Source organism: Neolamprologus brichardi, chromosome 6 (genome assembly GCF_056152115.1).
Source record: "Neolamprologus brichardi isolate AB-2024 chromosome 6, ASM5615211v1, whole genome shotgun sequence".
Taxonomy (NCBI): domain Eukaryota; kingdom Metazoa; phylum Chordata; class Actinopteri; order Cichliformes; family Cichlidae; genus Neolamprologus; species Neolamprologus brichardi.
In genome coordinates, this window is record NC_142109.1 from 20,210,790 (window position 1) to 20,237,145 (window position 26,356).

Sequence of the window (26,356 nt, forward strand, 5' to 3'; positions counted from 1 at the left end):
TTACTAGATGGAGAAGCGTGAATCCCCCAGAGAACACGTCTCCTCTTGTTTAGAGTTCAGTGGCGCCGTGCTATACTGTGATTTTATGCGATCTACCACTTCATAGCTGAGTTGGTCTCGTTCCCGATCGCTTCCACTTTCCTATAACACTACTAACAGCTGGAATATTTAGTAGTGAGGAAATTTCAACAATTGCTGGAATTCACTGAGCTCCTGAGGTGACCCATTCATTCACAAATGTTTGTAGAAGCTGTCTGTATGCCTAGGTGCTTCATTTTTTACACTTGTGGCCATGCAAGTGACTGAAACACCTGAAGTCAGTATGGGTGAGTGAATACTTTTGACAACATAGTGTATCTGGCTGGCAATCCTAGTGCCCATCTGAGGTTCACATTAGAAGTTTGACTGAAAAGTGCTATTACTCCTACAGTAATTACTGCCATTAAAATGCATACAGGCATGCATGTCTTCCATGGAACAGGGGTGCCAACCTTTCATCAAGAAGCATCATGCGACACATGATGGTTGGACCATGTTGGCAACCTGAGGCAACATTTCCCCCCCAAGAGTTTCTTTTACGACTCCATGTTGTTTCACAGAAAACAATAAAAGACTTATTGCAGTTAGTTTGACCATCACAGGTACATTCTTTATTATTACAAGTCAACCAACTGTATCAAAACTGCAAGAACCCGAAAGCCAGAGTGCAGAAACATTTTTCTGCTCTCTCACCAATAACTGTCACAAACAAATGCATTCACTTAAAAAAAAAAAAGTCTAAAGGCACATCTCTAAGATATTTACATTGCATACAGGTTTGACATACAGTAAAAAGCACACAATCAGTCCTAAATCCTTGGCCACACTGGCTTTGCTAAAGAGACTAAAGTTATCCATAAAAACATACAGCAATTGTTGTTTATAAGTCACAGTTTTCAAAGCTACAACGCACAGGTGGAAATTCGTGTTTATGTAACTTTTATGGCTTTATCTTTTTCATTAGGAATTATCGCTTGCATGCCACTCTGCTATGGCTTCTCTTCTTCTTTTTGTTTCCTCTTCAAAGACACTTTGTACTACCTTAGAGAAACATGTTCATTTAAAGGCCTGCTGAAAACAAGTTTTAAGGTTTTAGGATTTGACATTTTGGGAAAATATTTTTGCCGAGTGACATAAGAACAATTAACCTTTCCAACATCCAGTCTGCCCTCATAGGCAGAACTTTTTAAACAAGATGTCTGGATTGAAAAGCTATGCCTCCTAAACACAGCAGCGACACAGGGCAGTGTGCTCCTCACGCTTCTCCTTTACTCCCTTTTCATGACATGTTCTCCATTTCAACCCTCCAACGCCACCACGAGCGATTTCATGATGTCAGTGATGCACAATCAACCATGGAAGAACCCTGAGACCTATTCTTGGTTTTGTGAAAGAAGGAAAGGAAATGGGTCAGACGGGCTCGGCACATGTGTAGCCAGCGGATGGGGCAGCATGTGATTGATGGAATACCTTAAACCATGGCAGTGTCCTGGTTTCTAAATCATATGATTCATACATTACTCTGTAATGCAGAGGTATTTCCGGATAGGCAGAGGGTATGTAGGAACTTCAGGAAGGATACAAATGATGCTCACGTACAAGCAGCAAAAACTCCTGGAGGGATCTTTGTCAGAGTTCTTCAGGCACCGAGCCACTCTGGGTTGGCAGTGTTGCTCTGAATGACCTCATCTCTCCCCAGTGAGTTCAACAGCAGAATCAACCTCCTCTAGAAATACAAGAATCTTTCCCTCGCCGAAGTCCAGCAGGAATTTGTCAAAAATCTTCTTCAATCCCAACATCCCTCCACAAGATTAAGCTCTTCAAGCGCCATCACAGTGCAGCTACCATGTCTCATAAGAAGGATCTGCCCCAAGTCACCACTGAATACCAGCTAGAAGCCACCGAATAGCTTCTGTACAATCTGGTGCCTCTAATGTGCAAAAATCCATTACTGAGACTTCATTAACTACCATGGCAACTTCTAATGAGCGCTGCAGTGCCATCATCTTTGCTCACATAGCATTGGAGTCACAGAGAATGAGAAGGCACTTCTAATGGTAGCCTTTAATATAAGCTCTATCATTTTAGTCTAATCTTAATGGCAGAGATGGCGTCAGCCAACCAAACACATAGTAGGATCTTGTTTTAAGTTCCTTCCTCCAGGAATTCTGATCAAGTGGATGCTTTCTTTAGGCATATATTGCAATTATATATATATATCAGTCCTGACTAGAATTAGCAAATGTGTGGACTAGTTTCTCAGCATCCCTCTAAGGCAGGGTCTCCTAACTTTGACAATCTTGTGCAGATTAGAGAAGGCACTCCAAAACATTTCTTCAATGTCTGTGTTAAAATATCTATCTTAGATCTTCACATTAATAATGAAGGCCAAAGTGATGCCATCCAAAGCAAGTATCTGGTTAGATGCCTTGTTTCTTGGGCCAAATTCTTATAGGCCTTAACGTCTTTAAGACAAACTTGTAGTTCAACTGATCGGTTTTAACGGCTTTCACTGGTAAATACTGATAGACAGCCATAAAGAACACATGGAGACGAGTTAAAGACTGCACAGACTGATAATTTCTATGAACCACACCATTCAACACCTACAACAGCAGCATGGTGACAGTTACGTAAGCACAACTCAAAGCTGTACACTCTAAAAAGGCAAAACTACCACAGGCATGCAGCTCAGGGTCTATTCTACTATCTTACACATCTTTTACTCAATGTTTAGCAACTGCACAAGTGTCCAAGCTTTAGAAATGCTGGTGTGCAGATTTTGTTACCATTGGACCAAGCCAGACAAGCTGATTACCTGTGTATTGTGTCTCCTAAACTAGAAACTACAGTTTTTAAGCTTTACTTCCTCATTTGCATGCAGCGACACGAGGATGGTATAATTCTTCTCATCTATCTCTCAACAAGAAAGTCCCAAAATGTCAAAAATATTTCTATGAAATGGCAGACAAGTCTGATACAAAGAGGTCCTCTAGTCACAGCATCAACTCTGTTTATTTATTTATCAGTTCACTATCATCTCCCCTGTGCAGGTATGTACATGTACTGGCAGCCTTTTGTTTTCCCCAAAGCATCTTAAGATGTAATCTAAGGCTGAATGTGAGCCAAGACTCTTCCCACTGCTGATGGGTGATGTATCTGATGGCCGGTTAGTGCTGAGGTCTGCTTTATTTAGACGTGCACCTGAAATACCTACCATGGAGATCAATATTGCAAGGGCAAGAGTAGATAGAGGCTGAGAGCCAAGTGCAGCCCTCAATATGTACAATATCTATATGTGTGTGTGTTTCTGTATGTGTGAGTGTGTGTGTATGGAAGATGCAGGAAGGCCAGCATTTGAGAGTTTGTTTAAAATGATCAGCTGTTAGTTGTAGTAGAGTGGAGTGTAGTTTGTGTGGTATGAGGTGAGGAAGGTCAGGAAGGTGGGGATTTATGTATGTGTCCAATTGGTGTATCAGACATAGTCCAGGAAGACGTCAGCTGTGTTCTGCAGTAAAGGTTGGTTGGGGGCTGTTGTGCTGCAGACTGAGCTCAGTCTCCGTGACGGCGCCCTCTGCTGCTCTGGAGGACCTGAAGCATTACTCAGGGTCAGGTACACCTGAGGAGTAACACAGACTTGTGTTTTACGAAAGAAAGAAAGAAAAAAAAAGACATATAACATAATTTTTGTGCTTTGGAGACAAAATGTAGGGAAATGAGTGAAAAACAAAAAAAAGACAGATTACAAACGTAAGACTAAGAGTGGTTCTTGCACTCACATTCTTGGTATTTTCTGACAGCAGCAGCTCGGTTTTCTCCACCAGCTTTTTGAAGGAAGGCCTTTTCAGAGGATCGTGGTTCCAGCAGGACAGCATCATGTCATACCTACACCGCAGGTCACACTGGCATTAGTTTATATGTCTGGGATACAGAGAAACAGCCAGCAGAACACAAAAACAATCTAGCTAATAATTATACATCTAAACTACAGGCTGACAGGCTCATAGCCTGTAACAGCTCATATTACATCAGCCACGTTGTATAAAATTACTTTAGTCATGGATATAAGGCAGCATTGAACAAATATTCAGGTGGTCTATAAAATATATAAAAATTATTATTATTGTTATTTATTTTTTAATTATTTTTTTTAGTCCCCAAACCATCCAAGAAGGAGGAAATTTAACATATTTGGCTTTTACACCTTAACTGCTGCTGATTTAGTTCAAGTACCCACTGATGGAAAACAACATAAATTAGATCCAAATAATTTATTTAAATAACTGATCATGTAAAAGTATAATAAAAGAAGTCCAGGTTATAAATAAAAACAAAGAATTATTAATTGATCACCTCAAAACAGAGTGATAATTTGTTTTGAATAAAACGGTTCTCTGCTTTTAGCTTCTACCATGTTGGTGTTGTTGGTTCGGCCCTGATTATATCATCAAAGAAAAAGGTTTGGATGAAGTAAGTGCTTGACCAAGGCCTAAAACACATTTTTTATTAATTGAAAAAAATAATCTGTTTATCGCCTGATAGTAAAAAAAACAAAACACAACTTCCTGCAACCTTTGTGATGGCAGTATATTAAACAGACTCATTCACACAACTTACATCTCAGTGGGGGCATACTCAGGCCTGCTCATCCTGTGGCCTTCCTGAATCATCCTATAAAATGCAGATCCCACCTGCATCCCAGGGTACGGGCTGTTACCTGCAACAACAACTTTACATCATTTTTAAAGGAAAAAAATATTGATTTGCACGGTACTGTTGGCTTCTCAATCAATACCACTTTGCGTGCGTGCCCTAAGCTATGTTGCTGCTTGTGAGCATTAATAAGCCTGTACTAAAGCCCCCAGTCAAATGGATGACAATGATAATTTGAAACAGTAAAAGGAAAGTAAAGCATAAAATGGAAATGTTACCGAGGGAGAATATTTCCCAGAGCAGGATGCCGTAGGACCACACGTCACTCTCAATCGTGTAGACGCAGTCAAAAATACTCTCAGGTGACATCCACTTGACCGGCAGACGAGCCTGAAGGAGGGAGAGAGCCATGAACTCGTGTCCTCATTTATAAGAATATAATATAGCCCATCAAAAAGAATCTAAATTTTCAGTGTGAAAAAAGTTATATGAAAGTTTTATAAAATACAATTCAATAAATAATGCCTTTGTGTACAAAATGAACAGAACCTTCTTTTTGTTTGGCCAATGTAACTGCAAACTTTTCATCTTTTCCTTTTTAACTTGCTGTCCAACTTTCTTCACAAAAATTCTACATGTATTGTTTCATAGAGCAGTTCAGACTCAGTTACGAGAAGCGAGCGTGGGAGTTTTCCTGTCTTGATTTGCGGAGACGGAGCGGGAACAAAGAACAAAGGAGGAGGGAGCGAAAGACTGACAGACGGAAAGACAGACTCACGTTTCCACGGAGCACATAGCTGGCATCGGTGGTGATGTCTCGTGCCAAGCCAAAGTCGCAGATCTTCGCCACCCTGCCGTGAGTCAGCAGAATGTTTCTAGCTGCAAGATCCCTGTGGATGCACTGCGCACACAAATGCGGCAGCAGAAACAAACACAGCGATGAGCATTGACACAGCAACCGGTTTCTGCAGTGAATGACAGGGCACGCTTACAAAGGAGGCGAGGCCGGTAAAGCTTGTGGCAAACACAAAAGGCGAACTGACGTGTTTACAAAAGAAGAAGTAGAAGAAGGAGAAACAATGACTCAATATGACCAAACAAAATTCAAGAAAGCATGTGTGGGTAAACGGGTGCCACGTTTTACAGGATCATTCTAAACAGTTATTTTTGTCTTATTTAAGAGTTTAACTGGTTAATAAAACGGTTTTAAGATTGCATCGTAGAGGGAAGTAAAACACTTTTTTTCATCTTTATGTTACAAAGAGAAAGTGTCACCAGCTTGGGTTCTCTGTTGGCCTGCCACCAGTTTGTGTCTGTGAGAAACAATTCAGCTGTGGCGAAAGACACCGTTAAAGCTGTGTTTGAGTACAGTTTCTTTACACAACAAAAGGGGAATTGTGTTATTACGATCATAATTTTAAAAAAGCTGGGCTGCGATGTAAAAAGAGAATGCATGCATTTGCAAATCTCTTGAGTCCATATTTGAATGACAACACAATATAGGAAAAACATCAAACATTTAAACAAAGAAAATGCATTTAAGAAAAATCTAGCTCATTTCGAATGGCAACAGATCGGTAACATGAAGTAAAGATGGGGAGAGGTTCACCAATCGGCAAAAAAATGAATGTGCAAACTGTGGAACAATTTCAGAGTAATGGTCTTCAATTCCAAAGAATGTGGAGAAATCTGTATGCGCAATGGACAAGGCTGAAAATCATAATAATAGTAGTAGTAATTCATGTCATATTTTCTTTTAACTGTTCAGAGAACCTGGGCACAGAAGCCATGAAATCATGACAAAATATGGTAGGGAATGCAATCCAAATGGATAAATTAGTAGAAATAAGCCAATAAACTATGCATAAATTAAAGAAATAAATAAAAGTACAGTCTGAGCAATTGAAGCGGTCTAAGGCTGACAGTTTGTAACTCAGGTGGAGCTTCTTCAAACTTTAATTCATTTAATTCCAGATCATGTCATCATTTGGAGTCATGTTCCTGTCCACCGGATCACTCTTGTAGGATTTAATTTCTGCTCCGTCTACGTTTGTGTAGTCCTACAACTACCAAGTGCACTTCCCTGTTTTTGGTAACTAGCATTGACAAGGTAGCGCATGTAAGAGTTCTGCTTCTACCTGATTGTTTGAAAGTCGCTGTGAGAAATGCTGTAAATCAGCAAGCACTAATGCAGTGTGCAAAACATCAGTGTTTGGATTGTGCAGCTTGCAGCTTGAGTGTTTTATGGTTGTATGGGTGTGTCAGCAAATACAGAAGTTTGCAAAGACAACACTGGTTCTGAGATGTAATCCAGATATATGACATTATCTCGACTTGATTTATACGCCTAGTTGACTTTGTGCTTTGAATCTAAATATGGCATAAAACAAAACAGTGCCTTAATGGCTAAAATGCTCCACACAGCCTGGGGGAAGATGCACAGTTATGTGATAACTGAACAAATTCTCTGTAACTTCATCATTACATTTGGCATTTTTTTCATTGCTGAATTGACAGCATTAAATAGAGACGCCTAATCGTTTAATCTGCTTGTGTGCAGTATACGTTTGAAATGCAGCAATGCCGTGGTTTCCTACTATAAAGATGCCATTAGCTGAAAGAAAAAGTTCTGCACGAATATTGGCCCTGAGCCATGCCATGATTTATGAACTAGGAACAGCACTTTTAAATCTCTCCCATGACGAGTCTATATACTGTTTATTAACAGTCTGTAAAAGCCTTACATTCCTGGAAGTAATGTACTCCATTCCTTTGGCCACCTGGTAGGAAAAGCTGAGGAGATCTTCAGCATCCAAGGACAGCTCATCTATGTCATCTGGGCACACAATGCACTTCAGTTATATGCGAGAATTCCAGTTTTGATTCATTTGTAGGGAATTTTCATCCTTTGTGGAGGCATGCTATTGGTTATGCAGTGTATTGTAATTAGAAATGTAAAGAGAGAGCGACGTTGTACCTGACTCAGAGGACCTTTCTTTCTCAGAGGGACGCATGGGCATATATCCTGCACCAGTAGCCTCACTGCCAAAGAAATACACACAGATACACACACGTAAGTAGACAAACTAGCCACTTTCAGCTGTCATCGCCATGAAGCATTCCTGCACATACGCACCTTGTGGACTCTGTTGGGTTCGAGACATTGTGGTAGTAACCATCCCCAGCTCTGGAGTTTAGGAAGGACTCTCTTTTCCTTCTGAGGAAGTTGAGGAGGTCCCCATAGCAACAGTACTCTGTGATTACCAAAATTGGTCCTGGCAGAATACAGGGACAAAAACCAAAACAATACAAAGACAACAACCATCAGTCACTGATTTTTAAACCATGACAGCACAATGAAAATGAGAAGAAACGGCAGGCAGTTCTGACACAGTGATGAGGCTTGACAACAAGGGTGTTTAAAAGTTGATCATGCTTAAACAGAGGAAACAATGTCACTATTCCCCGTTTCTCTCACAACAAGTGCTTATGCATACATCTGTGGAAAAAAACCCCAAACTAAATTATAATCAATACTGAGGTCTAGACAGCTAAATAATATTGAACACACACACAGCAGATTTGTGGCAAGGTAAAATGAATCACGTCTTCATATCGAAGGCAGATGCGGGCTGTTCAGTGACTGATAATGGCCGAGTACAGCAGTGAGTCACCACATGAGGATATGGCAAATGTGTCTCCCAGACAATATTCATAATCATAAATCATGACAGACAACATTAAAACAAGAGTGCAGATGCGTAAGGTTTATGTGTCCCCGACAAAGGTGCCCAATACGACAAAACCAATCCAAAAATATCTCGCATGCAAATCTGATTCTGAGTGAACTAAATGTGCTTGTAGTGACTCCTCTCACCTCTGACGGTGCAGGCTCCCAGCAGGTTAACGATGTTAACGTGGTTTCCAAGGTAAATGAGAACCTTCAGCTCAGACATCAGCGCCTCCTTCTCCGTGGAGTGAGCGTTGGCTGAGATGACATCATCACAACATTAAAGTGGAAGACGTATAAGCACGAAATCAAAGGCCGTAAAGTGAAAGTATTCCTTTGTGACTGGCGTATTCTCATATTTAAAAGCCTAATGGCAATCAGAAATACAGAAGAAACAGTACCAGTAGTGACACTAGTGGCGGTGTAACAGCTATTTGGTTTTCAGCCCAGTGTTTTCCAATCTAACATAAATGTGGGGGATTAAAAGAATTGTAAAAACAACTTCGTATTCATCTCTACTCTGAAACTTGTTTATGTTGTTGTTATTGTTTGAGTGTTTGTTTTTTTCAAGTCAGAATATTTGGACAATTGGTTGGAGTGCTAAGTTATCAGCTAACCCAAGCAAGCTCTGTCAGCAAGCAGGACCCATAGACTGTAGGGGTGAGTAGCTCGGACACACATGCCTCCTAATTAGTGTGGAGTAAAAACAGAGCCACAGTCTTCTTATACAAGCTGTACCAAACAGCAAGCTGTAATATTTGTCATGTAATTCCTTTAAAATGCTCCAAAAGACCAAAAATGAGAGATCTAGTTTACTGATTTTAATTAGCAAAGGTTAGGACAAGCAGGCAGCTTCCATATAACTAACTTTACTTCTTGCAAGTATCAAAATGAGTTATTAAAAATAAAAAACAAAAAGCCCCACTGTATTCAGTAACACAGAGTCTGTGTGCACTGACTTGCTTTCGGAGCCACTTAAGGAACTGCAATTTCTGTCACTTCCAGGTTAGATTTATTTTTCATCATTTTTCATTCAATTTTAAACATGGGATTGCAGTCAAACACTTCTTTGAATTTTGGTGTTTTCACTCTTTAAGTACAGTACTGAGTACTTTGTACCACTTTATATAATATTGTTACAACACAGAGACAGTGATGGGGAAAATATAGACTTACGTTTCAGCATCTTAACAGCGACGGTTGTCACAGCGTCTGCAGAACACAATCCGTATGCCGTGGCCCTCACTACCTTTCCAAACGCCCCAGAGCCCAGGGTCTTACCTTCAAATAAACACAAAAAACAAACTTTAACATTTCATTCGTGCTCTAAAAATGATAACAGTCGCTGTACATTTGCACTCTTACACATACTGTCCTACCAAAGCGCAGTTTCTGCCTGGGGAACTCCCATTTGGAGTCATATGGCAGCTGGGTGGGGTCAATATATATATGATTGTTTCCATGGATAGTCTCGATGACCTTCCACTGAATCTGGAACTTTGGTTTCTGTTAAAGTTTGGAGGGGAGAGAAAAAGTGACGTCAGATCAGCTTCAGCTTGTTTGTTGTGTTCGACTGTATAGCTCATATTCTTTTACAAAGATGCACTTTAGTTGTCAGCCCGAGTCTAGACTTTCCCCCTGACGATCCCACTGCAGATGCGTGAGCTACTTCTCAAGGAGTCTGACTCATCTGAGAGCAATAAGCGCAGCATGCTCAGGGGGGCAAATTAATGGCTGGAGGCGTGATCGCAGTGTCAAAAATCCTTTAACTACAGCATGTCTGCACTTTAAATGGTTGACTGATTCAACTGAAATTCATTAGGACACATTCATGTTAATTAAAAGAACTTACCGTCACTCTTGCGTGCAAAACATCACTGCCAAATGCAGAACGAAAGAAAGATGCTTCTAACTTTAACGTACTCTAAACACGATGGAGGCATGAGTCATTAGTAAATGAGAATGGGCCCTTTGCCAGAAACCTCCGAAGCCATTTACTTTCCTGGGATGCAAAGTGTATGTCAATGCTGCTTGATGATCCTGATTTGAGATTGATGTTTATAAGCTTTGAAACTGATTCATGGGTTTGAAAGGGGCTGATGGCCAAAGAGTTTTGTGATTTACGTCAAATCTGTGACCCTACTTAAACCCGGGCTTAAAATCACAATAATCATAAGGCATGCACAGTTTATTTCCTTTTTCTTTACCTGCAAGTACTTATAAAGCAGCACCACTAACACGAGGCTGAGTAAGACCCCAGTAGCCACCATGCCGGTTAGAAGAGGCGTGAAGAGTTTATGGGGGACCACACGCTCTGAGAATGAACACCAACAAACCCAGAGTGAGCATTGAAGTAGGCAAGTGTTGGTACACACACACACACACACACACACACACACACACACACACACACACACACACACACACACACACACACACACACACACATATGGAGTGACATCCTCTACCGTTAAAACAGACAGCTGCAGCAGTGGTGTTTGTTTGTGTGACAAGGATTAGTGAGTCTGCGCCATATAATCCCAGCTTGCATAGTCAGCATACACTAATCTCATTCAATCTGTACCCAGTAACCACACACCTGGCCTGTGCAGACAAAGGGTCAATGGGTTGTGTGTGTCTGTTTGAATTCTTGCACAACAAATTTGTGGCGCGCTATATAAGACAAATCCCCACCACGCAGACACTGACACTTCACCTGTGTTACTCTCCTTGCAGCTCTATTTGTGGTCCGCACAGTGTCTTACCACTGATGGAGAACAGGGTGTAGGCCTCTGCCTCCTCTGTAGAAGCGACACACTCCAGGGTGTGGTACTGAGTGAACTCTTTGCTGACATTCAGTCGGCTTTCCACTTGACTCCTACCAAAGGTTGACTCTGAAAGGACAGTGACCTCTGAGGTCTCCCACTGGGTGGCATTGGGCAATTGTGAGCACCTGTTGAGACATTAAGGTTGCTTACGATCACTCCGTGCAAGAGCAGGTTTCAGCCTTTACAAATCAATTTATTGATTCAGTGCCTTTGGATCCACTCCAGTAGGAGAGGTAGGAAAAATAAGACATGCTAAACTTACAGCTCCTTACTGTAAGTGCGTTAAAAGCTTTTCCATCAATTGCTAAATTGTCTAAAACAAATTTAAAAAGATGGAAAAATTAAAGCAATTTTAAGTCTAATAGCTGGGAAACTAGAGCACAGTTCTGCATCTGAGTTACAGATGAAGCAGCCAACAAACACATCAGAGGTGGTGTCGCTGATGTAGATCACCCAGTGGAAACCTGGTGCTGTTTCTGCAGCTCCTTCTAGCAATCGTCTCCATTACTTCTGTTCTAATAGAATAAAATGACCCTTTCTGTTCATATGATCCTAAAACCTAGCCATTTATATTTGTAGCCAATTGTTGTGGTTTTCTTTTTCTTTTTTTTTTTTACATATACATATCTTCATGTGGACCTTTAATACAGCTGCTTCTCGTCAGTGGGGCCAAATCACTATTTGTATCTTAGTCGCTAACCTGAGAACGGAAATATGTGAAATATAGTGTGTATATGGTTTGTTAGGATAGGAAAAGCTTTAAAACATTTATTAAAAGGCATAAAGTTTTAGTGCTTAATAAAGCATAATGTACTTGAAGGCTTGGTTAGATATTTACTTAATAATATGTTACTAATAAATCAAATTTCAAAGGCAAACTGATTTCCTGTTTCATGATCATTTTTTCAGAATTATGATTTTAATGTCATTGGGCCTAATCCTCTTCTGTAAGATCTTAATATAAGCTGTGTTTTCGGGATACCTTGTGCGCGGCAGCTCACAGAAGTACCAGCTGATCTTAGGGACGGGGTATCCTGCAGCAATGCACCGCACTTGTCCATCAACAGGCCCTTCCTGAGCTGTAATGACAGGCTTACCTTATGGAGAAAAAAGAAAGTCGTATATGAAGCATACAGCACATGTACAAAGCATCTCCTGTTGACTCCCAGTATACTGGCTACCTGTGGTATTACTACAGAAAAGTACCAGCTGATCAAAATGAGGTTTCCTTTAACTAAAATCAATGACGGCAAAAAGTTTGTAAAACTCTGATTTATCTAGCTACTCTTCTGTACAGATTGTTATTTCAGCTTTCAGCTACTAACTGTGTTCTAAATATACAACCCAAAGGAACAAATGTGAGAGCTACTTACTGTTGACATACACATGAAACGAGTGATCGACAGATGCGTCTTTGTGACTGGCTGAGAAGTTGTAGATCCCGCCCTCGGAGCCAAGAACCCTCACTAGTCTCAGCTTGCTGCTGTATCTGATAGAACAAGTGTATTTGTAAAATCCTTTAACCCACAGTGACATACTAGCGTACTGGTTACTTGAAGTACTCACTTTTAACTAACTGTACCTGTATTTGTTTCGGTGGAGAGTGATGACGTGCTCTGTGGTGTTGTGGAGAATCTTCCCATTGTAAGACCAGGACATGAAGCTTGGTGCAGGATAGGCATCGAATTCAACTTTTAGGCTCAGGCTCTCTCCCTCTTTAACCTCTTCCTGGACTGGACTTTGACTTACTAACATTTTAATGAACCCCTGATCTGAAGAGCAGAAATGTGTAAGTTTAATATGTTTTATGAACAAAAGGTTGATAACATGACACCTCTATGTAGACCTCTTATTCTGCACACACCCAGGTATGTGTGGTCTCAGAAATAACTATAACATTACTGGGGCAACTTTAAACGATTGAAAATATATTTTTGAGTATAAATACAAAGCCCCCAATTCTTACCGTAAACTTTGAGCTCCATCGCTTCGTCACTGCGGCCTCTTTCGTTGTGAGCATGGCAACGGTAAGTCCCTGAGTCTGACTGGTTAACAGCTGGGATCAAGAGTGAGGTTGAACGCTCGTAACCCAAACCCCCGGACAGGATGTGTGAGGTTTGTGTTTCAAAAGGATGCTGCAAAGTGTCAAAGAGGAGGCAAAGAGGCATGCTTTACAGGTGTAACATGACACAGATCTGTTGTTTTCTACATAATCCAGCAACTGTAGTCTTACTGTAACACACAAAGTCTGGCTGTCAGCACCTCCTCCCTATGATCAAAAGTTGAGCGACTAAGCTCAGTACACAGTGACGTCTTAGCCTTCTTAAGTTTCTTATCTAGATCAGATGTTATGACATCACCTACCAAGGAGTTAAAATGACCTATTTGTAACATTTATGCACCTGCAACACTTCAAATAATAGTATCATTTTAATTTAATGACAGTTGCATCTCATTTATATCCACAAAGGCTCAATTTTGCATTTAGCACATCATGATGCCATCATGTTGCCTAGCAACCACCTAACAATGGGTTAAAATCACAGATCAAACAATACTGTAGCAGTGGCACGTACTAGTATATAAAATGTCTATACTGGTAACTAACAAATTGTAAGTAACAACCATAAGTGTGGAATTTGTGTCAAATATGAATAAAAAGCACAATGTAACTATTTGCTATTCACAAGCTGCCACCCCAGCCCCCCCTCTGGACACTCCTCTGCACGTCAAAGGTCAAACCTCCAGCAACACTTGCAGTATGAAGAACAACTTTGTTACTTCAGCCTATACCCTTTGTCAGTGATGACGGGAACAGGCTGCTGAAATGTGCTGGCAGAACCAGAAAGTTGCTCTTCATGCTTCAAATGTTGCGGGACCATCAGCCTCTTCACATGTTTGCTCTTCACCGTGCACCTTGAAAGTAGGCGAAGTTACGACCTGTTTCCAAAACTTTTACAAATTTCTCTCCTTTTTTTGTCTTTTTTTCAAACTTATATTAAAATATTGGGTATAATTCTTCATAGAAAATATAGTTCTGCTTTTTGTTTACATGTTAAGCAGCATCACAAATCTTTTGGAAACATGTTTCTTGAATGAAAAGTCTCTAAAGCATTACTTGGGATATGAGCTCACTTTTCTCCACGTTAGCTTTGTGCAAAATGAAATCATTTCTAAAGGACGTTGCAAACTGTTTGACAAGTAGGCAGCCAAACATCCCTGACAAAGAACTGCAAATAAATCCCTGAATCATTCTCACCGCTGTTGACGGGAAGTCCCACTTGAGAATGACGTCTGCGTTGACATTGGAGGAGCTGCAGGTAAGCTCGAACTGCTCTCCTGTCCTCAAGATGACTTTGTCTTTCTGGGACAGCGTGATCACTGGGCGTAACTCTGGCACTAAATCAAGGGATTCAAAAAGCAACTGTATCAAACTGCTGTATTTGTGAGTTCATCTAAACACGCATTATATCATTTTTTCACCTGTGCATTGTCACACAGACACTTCTAACGGCACGATATATGTGAGCCTGAAATCATTCTGCTGCACTGCAATAACTCTGGACTGGTATGATCTGAAATCATGAATCCCAAACGGCGGCTTTTCATCTGACCTGAAACAAAAAATGTGGTGGTTTTGTGCTCAAATGTAATAAAGATAAGTAAATTGCTTATTTAAACGCCATAATAAAATACCCTATTGCGGTTTGTACTGTGCAGCTTTATACTGACGTGAGCAGCATGTCCAAATGCAGACACTTGTCCCCATGTAGGCAGGACGATTAATTTCCAGCATTAAATGCCTGCAGACGCCGCTTCGGTTGCTGTGTTTGTGCTGGCCTAATTCTATTTAACCCAAACACAGCCTTACAGAGCTTTGTTCACTGGGGGAATCAAATCCCTCGGCTCCTCCCTTCCTCAACGTACTTCTCTCTTTCTCCCTCTTCCCATCATTCAAAAGGACACCATGCCTTACTGCCCCTCAGCTGGTCCGCATAAAGAGTGCTGATGTAATGCAGAGGACAGAAGCACAAACTTAAATTATATCTATGATCGATTTTATTTTATTAAGATGCACGTAGCTTGTAAAAATGTAATATCTCTTTGTGGCTAAAAAAGAAAGTGAACAGAAGGCTTTTGGACTGTCTATTATTAGCCATGCTAGCTGCTCTGCATTTGCCAGTGTTGGTCCGCTATCATGTTCCAGTCTTAACCAAGACTGGATGGATTTCCCATAGGATGAATGCTTATTGCATCTGTTCATGCTTTGGCTTTTTACGATGCTACAATTTCGCTTATTGGTGATATTGAGCAAAATGTCAATATCTGCCAAAGTCTAGGCAGCTATGAATTTCATAAATTAAAATCCTTCAGTTTGCATCAAACCAAATTCCTGCAGAACTAATGACATGCCATTATGCTTTTAGAGGCATCAGTGAAAGCAAATGCTGTGGTTTTAACTTCCAATTACTAATTACGGGTAAAGTATGGACGTTTTTCCACTTCACCATCGCCTGCTAGTGACTTTGCAGTTTTCCCTTTTCCTAATTCAAACAGTTCCTCTAAAGATGCTTCTGTGCTCTCAGCAGCTGCTCGTAGATGGATGTTTTTGTATTTCAGGCATGAAGAGAAATATGAATGTGGCAGTAAACCCATTGTTTTCTTTCTCCACATTTAGCTTCATTAACACCCATGAAACGACTTAAACATGGTGTTCATTTAGTCACGCTGCAAAAGTCAAGCTCCGTTCACAATCCGGATAGATTAGGTGATAACAACAACATCTGAGTGCCAGCCCACATCAGCTGATGGCTCAGCTGATACTCTTCCATACATCAGGAAGCTGCTGGACATCTTCCAGCTGCTTTGAATCCCACTTCCTTCCTCAGTCCTCTTGTTCAAGCTGTGTCTGACTTAATTAGGCTCCTGCCTGTTGTCACTGATGCCCTGCTCTGTTCTGTAACAAGACCTTATATTTTCTATATATGCACACTGAAGGGGATATATCACCAGTAATTAATTACTCAAAAGTGACTAATCTCTCATTAACATGAATGGTAATTTCAGGAAACACGAATAATACATATCGCTTTTTGACTTTTACTTACCGAGTCGTACTTCCAGATTGTATTTACTTGACATCACTTTGACTCCGTGAAGAAGTCCCACACATACGTAGCAGCCATCGTATTCCTTCTGAATGTTGTTGATGGTGATGCCTTCCTGAAGGTCACTCTTATATCTCATACCAGAGGGCAGAGGTCGTCCATCACAGGTCTCCAAACCCAGGTGGGTGACCTCAGGGTCAGTAACAAGGCAGGGAATGGTGCAGCTATCGCCTTCTCGCACCAGTTTGATGTTTATCATGATGTGCAGGAAAGCATTGTAGGGGTCTAGGGAAATGACAGACAGGTAAAGATTTGGATTAATGTTGTGAAGACAAACATCCAAATGTCCCCCCATCCCCCGTTACCTTTCACGTATACGTAGATAGAGCTCTGTTCCAGTGTGATGTTATTCACACATATATAGCGACCCATGTGGTTAAGCTGGGCGGCTGATAGCCTGACGAAAGCCACGTTGCCCTCCTGCACCTCTCCATCCAGCTTGCGAGACTTGTCCCTGTACCACCTTAACCTGGGCGGGGCGCCAGACGTTGTGGAATTGTCATAGCAGCGCAGCTCTAGCTTCCCCTTCTTGGGAACTACGATGTGAGGCCCACCGGGGGAGATGAGTGGCTCTGACCACACTGGTAGAGAAGAAGAACATTAAGGATGATGGATGGTGGACCTGTAGCTAATTTTGAATGGGTTCAGCTTGGATAAAAATCCACACCAGAAGGGAAAGAAATGCTGCTGCTTTCAGGTGGATTAATATACATTATGTAATTAAATACAACCTCTGAAAAAAAAAAACCCCAGTGAAGACATAGCGGAGATGTTGTTCTTAATCGAAACATTTTTTCAACATATAGCCCCAATTAAAACTGCTTTCATTGCTTTTGGTACAGATTCAGCAAGGCGCTGGAAGAGTTCCACAGAGATTCTGGTCCATGTTGAAATGATAGCATCACAGATTTGTCAGCTACACATGCATGGTATAAATTTGCTGTTCCACCAAATCCCAAAGGTGCTCTACTGGATTGCTATCTGGTGACTATGAAGGCCATTTAAGTACAGTGAACAGTTTGAGATTGCTTTAGCTTTATAGGAGCAGCAATTAGAAGACGGGTGCACTGCTGTCATAACTATGAATACAAGGCGGGATGGATGTATGCATTCATGCTGTTTTATGTAAAATTCTGATCCTGAAATCTGAATTTTGCTGCAGAAATGTATACTGATCGGACCCAACAACATTTTACCAATCTTCTAATGTCAAGTTTAATTAGCCTGTGGATTGTAGCCACAGTTTCCTGTTCTTAGCTGACAGCAATGGCACCCGGCATGGTCTTCTGCTGTAGTCCCTCTGCTTCAAGGTTTAATATCTTATGCAATCGGAGATGATCTTCTGCATACAAGAGTTCTAACAAACAGTTATGTGACTTACTGTTCCCTTAGCTCAAAGCAGTCTGGCCATTCTCATCTGACCTCTGGCCTCAACAAGGCATTCGCAGAGAAAATTCCAGTAGATCAGCAGTTTCTGAAACACTCAGACCAGACCGTCTGGCACCAACAACCACGCCAGGTCCAAATCACTTACACCGCTGTCCTTCCCCATTCTCATACTCTGTTTTAAATTAAGTAGATTGTCTCAATCGCTGCTACACGCCAAAATGCAGTGAGCTGCTGCCAAGTGATTACTTAATTAGGTATCTGCATTAACAAGCAGGTGAACAGGTGTACAGATTAAAGCTGATGTAGATTTTTTTTTTTCCTGATTATTCCATTCGTAGCTTGGTTTCTAAAGGGTCAGAAAATTGTGAAAATCCTGAAGTACATGTTGTAACAAAAAACAGCATTTTCTGTTTGTTGTGTTAGCAGACTGCCACTCCAGAGATCTAAAAATACTACCACATGAGACTAAAAAGCAAACAATTCCTCATAGCTGAAATGCTGTAAGAAAGCAGCACAGTATCCTGGCTTCACTAGGACTGAAAATATCAAAATAATTGCTGTTATTTTTCTGTTGATTGATCGTTTAAGATCAGAGTGCCCAGTGTGGTGGTTAAACAGGATGGCATGATTGACAGAGACTCCCTGAAGAGAGAGTGCTAGCTAACCACGACAGCTCAATTGGAGAATCAATAATTATGAGTTATACAGCCGCTGAGTAATCATGCATCAAGGTCCCTAAACCTATTCCCTTAAGATGAGTAAACCCAGCTGACATTTTAGTTTAAGCTCCACCAGTCTTCCCCCCACTTTCTTTCTCTCCTCCCCCCTTAGATTTGCACATGATAAGAGCCATTTCAAAAACAGGATTTTCATGTGACTGTTGTGCCTCCAGGCTCAAGCAGAGCTCAGAAAGCAAAAAGGAGAAGGATGTGAATCCCCCCCCCCTCCCTTCCAAAATATCCACATCTGTGTTTGCGCAGGGTGTGAGGGCATGTTTTTAATGCTGCATCTCTCAGAATATGAGTTTGGCAACCAGTGATTTGAACTATTTGAACAAGCGAACGGTTTCAGTATTAAAAAAACAAAAAACAAAACAAAACCCGAGGCAGTTATGTGACTAAACACAAAGCCTTGATCCTAACATCCAGAGCTGTTAGATGTCAAGATGCTGCGGGTGCTTTGTGGTAGAAGATGCGTATCTTTTTTTTCCCCTTCTTCTTCTTCTCTTTCTTCTTCTTTGTTTCTTTTGCTGTTCTGGTAGGATGCTCAACCTTATCCTCTTCGTTTGGGTAGAATAAATAATTAATTCTCTTCCAACAACACACTCAGGCACACACAGGGACACACAAACACACACGCACACTTGTTGCCCGCCAAAGGTATTTCCAGCGCACCACTAAACAGTTATGCACACAAATGATTTGTAGACTTAAGCTGGCGGGTTGGCAAGAGCTTTACATTTACCTTTAGCAGTTAATGACTGACTTGAAACAGTCCGGAAAAACAGTAAACGGAGAGGAGGTTGCGCTAAACATGCGCAAAGATACACGCTGTTTTTCCTCGGCTGTTTACGTCTATACTCTAAAGTAAAGTCAAAGAAAAAGATTCTTTAATGGTGACAGCAGCACATGTCGCACAGGTGGGAGACGGAATAAGACCCGAAGAAACACTGACTCTAAAATAATGCACGAAAAAAGTACAGAAATAAATAATTTGAATGATTACCATAGGGTGAAAAGCATTAAGGATGCCGTCATAGAAATTCCACCACTATAACAGCAATAAAACGTAAGCATATCTGAAACTACCTACTCAAAGAGTTGGGAGAAAAAAAAAACACAACAAAGCAATAAAGTCAACACTGAGAAAAAACGATATCCACACGCCGCGCTGAAATAACATCGCAAGTGGTTTTCTTACCGGTTAGTGGCAGCAAAATAAAATACGAGGCACAAAGAGCCCAGCGGAACCTCATTGTCGGGTGATTTTCAAGTCTTTCACTCTACTCCATGCGTTTCAAGCGCAGACAAAACCATCCTGTGTCTAAAACAACGAGACCTCGTCCAGCGTGATAACGCGGCACAGGTTCCTCCAACGTAATGAGCGCACGGACACAACGATCCAGCAGCCTGGCTCCCCCTGATGGATTTCATCGGAGCTTAAAGACACAGTGCAGCGCCTCTCTCCCTCCCTCCTGCTCTGGATCATTGCCACTCCTTTCTGTCCCGCATTGGTTGGAGTCTGGCCAAGGTGATGAGTCTGTTATTACTGGAAAAAAAAACATAAAAATCATCTTCACTCAGTCGTTTGGAAGAATAAGTAAATTTTCCATCAATAAAAGTCCTGGTGGCGCAGGGATACAGAGGATCAACTGTTCTGTTAAGTAACATGATTCTTTTTTTATATTACAGACATTGTAATAAAGTATTATTATGGCGGCAGCCTGTCCTCACACTTCGACTGGGCCAGCGTGTCCTGTTGTGATGACAGCTCTCGCTTGGCAGGAGTTTCCCCGCAGGAGCTCTTTCAGTTTGTGATGCACTTCATAGTGTCACATTTCCCAACTCTAATCAGCATTATGGCGGTTTCACTTTTCCCAGATTTAATCAACTCTATAGCCCAGAAAGAGCCAATAAACGCTCTTAATTTGGCAATGTGCAAGGTCAGGCAAACGTTTTTAACCAGAATATGATGGAGGTTGACATGGTCACTTTTCCACATTAGATCTTTAGATGCCAGTAGGAACACAGACACAGGTCTGAGTTAATGGGCGCTGTAATTATACACGCTGTTTACCACCAACATCATTAGAAATAGGAACTGATCTTTTAATGCTCGAGAACAGCAGGAATGATTACAGCAAGCATGAATTGCTTGAAGGCTCGTGTGGTCTCCTGACTATTCTAACACAGATTTATAAAATGTGACCTTATTCTTAGAAAATCTCTTTAGGTTTGTAGACATCATCAAGTGCATTGACTTCGTTATTTTATAATCTGAGATTTGCACGATGCACCTTAAAATGTGCATTTCTTGTGCAGAAGAAGTCTTACTGACAGATGTTCAAGTTATGGTCGTGGGTTTGGATTTTGGTGCAGTTTCTGCTCCTGTTTTTACTCCCCGTTAAGCCTTGCTTCTAGTCGCTTCCTCTCTTACTTTCTCTGTGCGCCTTTTGTAGTTTTGCTGCCTATCTTTGTCTTTTCCCCCACTTTCAAGCACAATTTTTGAGTTTTATTGCTTCCACCAGAACAGTTTGTTCTCTGTGTTTTTTTTTTTGTTGTTGTTGTTGTTGTTGTTGTTTTTTTTTGGGGGGGGGGGGGGGGGGGGGATTTGAGCTTTTCCTGGAATCGTGTGGTCTTGAGTTTCATTTTAAAAAACAATGTGTAAACACAAACCCCCTAAACCCCCAAAGCATCATCTAAAACAGTGAAAGTCCTGGAAATCTTGCTCCTTTTATACTCTCACATCTGGACATTAATTGTATCTAAGCTCATCAGAAATAAATGTGAGTTTTTTGCTAGAACAAAGCCTAAAAGGCTAAACGAGGCTCATTTTATTCAATGGTATCACAAAACATTTAGCAGGGAATGCTGAAAAGAAATTTGCACTTCTAATTTGTTTTTAGGGCCTCCTGGTGGCTGAGAGACCATAAATAGGTGTTTAATTTGTTTTATGCCTTTCGGCTAGCTCTGCGTGTTTAAGTGTGTGTGGTTATGTGTTGGTTTCACGTGCCTCTTAAATCAATAGATAGATACTTTATTGATCCCACAAGGGAAATTATTGAATGTTATGTTTTTTTCTGTACGTGTGCGTGTTTCCTGGTGCTCAAGAATAATATTTGAGAAGACACTGGGATTGTTTGTGTTAAATTCTTATACACATGATTATCTCTAACCTCACTGCATCTCCCTGCAGCTATTTGTGCCTTTTATAGAACATGATGGCGGGATGAGGCTAAACAAACTGGAACAGAGGCATAACATTGCTTTTTATAGACTTTTTAAAGAAATGATTTATCTGTTTGTGCTATATGTTTCTGGAAAATGCGACTAGTGATGGTGGTATCAGTTGAATATCATTAAGGCAGAAAAATCACTACAGGGCAAATCCATTTGGTTGCGCAGCCTTTCCTGACATGTATGAAGAAGGGCCAGAGCAGAAGACCAGCAGCAGTCATACATTTGTTGTGTCAGATGGGGTTAGGGGGTAGTTCAAATCTGGGACGATGAATGATCAGTCTGAGACCTGCAGCCTGTGGGGAGTGGGGATGGAGTGGGAGAATGGGAATGGGCAGTAGACCAGCAGCAGTCGGAAATGGATGCATTTGGTTATCTATATCTATAGTCCTGCTAATTCTAGGCTCTGTTAGAAGCTAAGCTATCCAACTGTCGGCTGGAACTTTTGATTCATTGACTAGAAACTGGAAACTGAAATCCCCTGAAATGCTGACAAAACCTTTGTTTTCGAGACGACTCCATCCAGCTGGCAGTGACGACCTTCGGTTGAATGTTCTCCACCTGTGGACAAACACAAACCTCAAGGTGCCGGTGTACAATCCACCTGTTCACCTGCCCATAGTCCAGCTGCTCATGTGCTCTGTGAAGATGTCACTGTGTGCGTCCATCAGGATCATCCATATGTCTACTATCCACTGTGTTCACATGTTATTTGAGCAGTTTATATGCCTTTCCCTATTTCATTATTCATTATTGAGGTGAGCATCTATAGCAGATCTGGGCTGACTCACTGTGACTTGGCGTGTATGTGTGTGTGTGTTGTGAGTGTGTATAGCCCTACAGCATGACTCACTCACTGCTTTTAGACAGATGAGGACAGCGGTCTCATTGAGGGCAGCCCAGGTTTTATACAAGAAAAATAGCCACTTAGATTAGATTACGTGATACATTCTTCTCTCTCCTCCTTCTTTCTCTTTCACCTTTCCCCCTGCCTCTCTCTCGCTCTCTCTCTCTTCTCTCTCTCTCTCTCTCTCTCTCTCTCTCTCTCACACACACACACACACACACACACACACACACACACACACACACGTTCAGCTATCTTTGTGAGGACCTTCACTGACATAATGCTTTCCCTAGCCCCTTACCCTAATCATTAAAAATGAATGCCTAACCCTAACCCTTACCCTAAACCTAACCATAACCTAATTGTAACCCTGACACTAAAACCACATTTTGAGCCTCAAAAATGCCTTTCAAAACGCCTTCAAATTTGTGAGGACCGGGTTGTGTGTCCTCACAAGTGACTGCTGGTTCTCACAAGTATTGTAGAATGCAGATTTCGGTCCTCACAAAGATAGCTAGACGGGAACACACACACACACAGTTGTATTTTCATATTCTTGTGGGGACATCTAGCTGATGTAATAATTTCCCCAGCTGCTTATCCTAACCTTAACCATCAAAAATGAATGTGCTTAAACTTAACCGTAAACTAATTGTAACCCTGACACTAAAACCACATTTTGAGTCTCAAAAATGCCTTCAAACTCATGGGGATGGGCATTTTGTCCCCATAAGGGCTGCTGGTCCCCACAAGTATAGTAAACTTCCAATTTTTGGTCCCCACAAAGATATGTAAACATGGCACACACACACATACAAATAGACACACAAACATACACCTTCGCCCAAACTCAATCACCTACAAATGGAGCTATCTTCACGCACTCAGGCAGGTGTCTATGTACACCTTTGCCTGTTGGCACAAACAGGCAAACAGGCACACACACACACACACACACACACACACACACACACACACACACACACACACACACACACACACACACACACACACACACGCAGACATTTAAGCCCAAAGAATACCTCATCATTTCTCCTTCTGATGATGGACTAAAAGCTCAGTATAATCTTTTTTTCCAATGCAATCCAACACTGTTCTCTGTCTGCTGACTGGGCATTATAAACCTGATATCTGTGTCCATTTTGTTTTTACCTCCTCTGTGTGGTTGTTAAGTGTCCATCCATGGTTCAATTGTGGTGTTTTGTATATCAATTATGACCACTGAACAGATCAGACAAAAAGCTAAGTAAAAAAATAATCAAAAAGACACATTTATAAGTATTTAAAAAACACTTTTAAGAAGAAAACACTGTCTTAGATTTATTTTCATATAACTGATTGGATATACTGATGTATTTTACAGTTTAGATGATTTTCCTTGGTTATGACATTGAGTAAACACTATAACTTTGAATAGGTAGCATCATGTTTTTAAAAAAGTATTTTGGTGGTGAATTAAGCCTTTGTTAAACTTTGTCCATCTAAATAAGTTTTGTCGTCAGAGGATGTTCACGAGGATGTTTGTTTACCCTGAATTTTATGGTCACCATATATTTGTCTGCACAGCCACTGCACTAAAATTACACATGAGTTCTCCAAGCAAAGAGTAGCACAAGGCCAGGATTATACTCGTTTTTATTTTACTGCTTTCTAGTTCACATGGCTACAGCTTGGAGGAAGCATGCTCAGTGGGTGCCCTTGTAGTTAAGTGGCTGCCTAAAGAAATGTGCACTGAAACACTCGTGGACCCTTTGTACTCACTGAGACAGAAAACATGCTGCTGGGGTAATGTGAAGAACCACTTGTCCTTGGTGTGTGCAGCTGTCAGAGAGCATCTCTGCACAGCAGTACAACCCTTAAATCCTTGAATGCAATTGATATCATAGCCATATCTGTTGTGTGTGTGGAAAAATAGGAGAGGTTGTGTATTGGTCTGGGCTATATACAAAGTCAGTCACTCCCAATTTAATTAATGTTTGAATTTTTAGTCTGTGCATTTGTTCATTATATAGTGACTAAAATCAAAGCAATCTTGCTGTATGCATTGTGGTGCTGTGGTTCAGGAGATAGAGGTAGGCATCTACCAATCAGAAAATTGGTGGTTTGATCCCTGGTTCCTCCTTGGCCTTGGACAAGATAGTGAACTCCAAAGTGCCCACAATGCATCCATTGCAGTGCAACTTTATGCTCTGTTTGTTAGAAAGCACTAATGAATGTGGCTTGTAGTAAAAAGCACTTTGACTGCTAAGTTTGAGTAGCAAAGTTCTGTATCATTCCATCAGTGCACAGTGCACTGGTGGACAACCGTACTCTGTCTCAAAGATAGATAATGACAACATTTTAAACAACAATTAGTGCCAAATATCTTTCAAATAAATACTGGAACAATCACTAGAACTGCAGCATAGACTTCTTAGTCTTGCCTCTCTGTGCAAAATGGGTTCAAAAACATAAACAACTGTAGGATACTGTTAGTCTGTGATTTGAACTGGGGGAACAAATTGTGGCAGGAACAGCCTGATGTTATATGAATCCCACTGTAACTTTACTGTATAAAGACCTAACATCTCCAAAATGTCAGGAGTAGTTAGTCATTACAACAAGTGTTTGTGAACTAAAAATCAAGAGCCCAGCGTGTGCTCCTGACGCAGGAAAAAGCAATTATGCAGGTGAGACCTACCTTGGCACTTGTGCAGGTGAAACCAAAGGGCAGATATGCTTCACCATATTTTCTAGTCTTTGGCTTAGAATGAAGTTGGTTTGGAAACATATTCAGCTACACTGTTACAAAAAACATCTTAAAAAAACAGTAATATTCCGGCAGCTGGGGCGCCAAAATACTACCGTAAAATAACAGAAAATAACTTCCTCATAAAAATACGGTTATTTCCAGTAATGACAATACAGTTTGTTGCGCTAATTTTACATGGGATCTTGCCTTTTCAAGTGATTTTAAACATTAAATTAGGAACATGTTAATGTGATTAAACAATGAAATTATCTATAAATAGAAAAAAAAAATCTTAAAAAAACTGTAATATTCCAGCAGCTGGGGCGCCAAAATGCTACCGTAAAATAACAGAAAATAACTTTCTCATGAAAATACAGTTATTATCAGTAATGAAAATAGAGTTTGTTGCGCTAATTTTACATGGGATTCTGCCTTTTCCAAGTGCTTTTAGACATTAAATTAGGAACATTTTAACGTGATCAAACAATGAAATTACCTATAACAAGGTCAATGAATGTGGCAATATCAATCATAATACGTAAATGTACAGAAATATACAGTTAACAGTTGGTTTAAATAATAATGGATTGCATGCCCTGGGACAGACTGACAGAGGCTGCCATATCGCACCATCGGCCCCTCTGGCCAGCACCAGTAGGTGAAGAGTCTTGACCACGGACACAATACGGAGAGTATCCGAGCCGGGGCTCGAATTGGCAACCTTCTGATCACAAGGCGAATTGCCAACTCTTGAGCCACGATCGCCCTAAATAGCAGTGATAATAATGCTTATGTGATGTAACACAAGCTTATAGGAATCATGTTATATACTTTTCCATATCATTACATTTGAATTCAACAGTTCAATCTTTCAATCATGATACATTTGTGAATGCATTTTAACAATCTAAATATGCATATGTACAGACAGATACATTTAATAATCATGAAAATTATGTTTTATTACATTACAGTGATTTAACGTTAATTTACA

The 26,356-nt window shown here is 40.8% G+C and overlaps 1 protein-coding gene across 2 annotated transcripts; it reads right to left on the reverse strand.

The window, feature by feature from the left end:
• Positions 1-614: 614 nt before the first annotated feature.
• On the reverse strand, positions 615-19,919 carry kitb (KIT proto-oncogene, receptor tyrosine kinase b). 2 transcript variants are annotated; one of them, XM_006787332.2, is made up of 21 exons: positions 19,728-19,919; positions 16,724-16,999; positions 16,359-16,643; positions 14,510-14,649; positions 13,217-13,385; positions 12,833-13,022; positions 12,624-12,739; positions 12,233-12,347; positions 11,188-11,375; positions 10,630-10,736; positions 9,802-9,928; positions 9,599-9,703; positions 8,570-8,680; positions 7,829-7,967; positions 7,670-7,734; positions 7,437-7,528; positions 5,471-5,593; positions 4,971-5,082; positions 4,657-4,756; positions 3,819-3,924; positions 615-3,658 (listed from the first exon to the last, which is right to left on the reverse strand). In XM_006787332.2, the coding sequence occupies exons 1-21, from the start codon at positions 19,780-19,782 to the stop codon at positions 3,515-3,517; spliced, it is 2,865 nt and encodes a 954-aa protein (XP_006787395.1). In that variant the 5' UTR covers positions 19,783-19,919; the 3' UTR covers positions 615-3,514. The 2 variants fall into 2 exon arrangements, with proteins under 2 accessions (XP_006787395.1, XP_035762096.1); XM_035906203.1 differs by having other exon boundaries at positions 3,565-3,675.
• Positions 19,920-26,356: the final 6,437 nt, after the last annotated feature.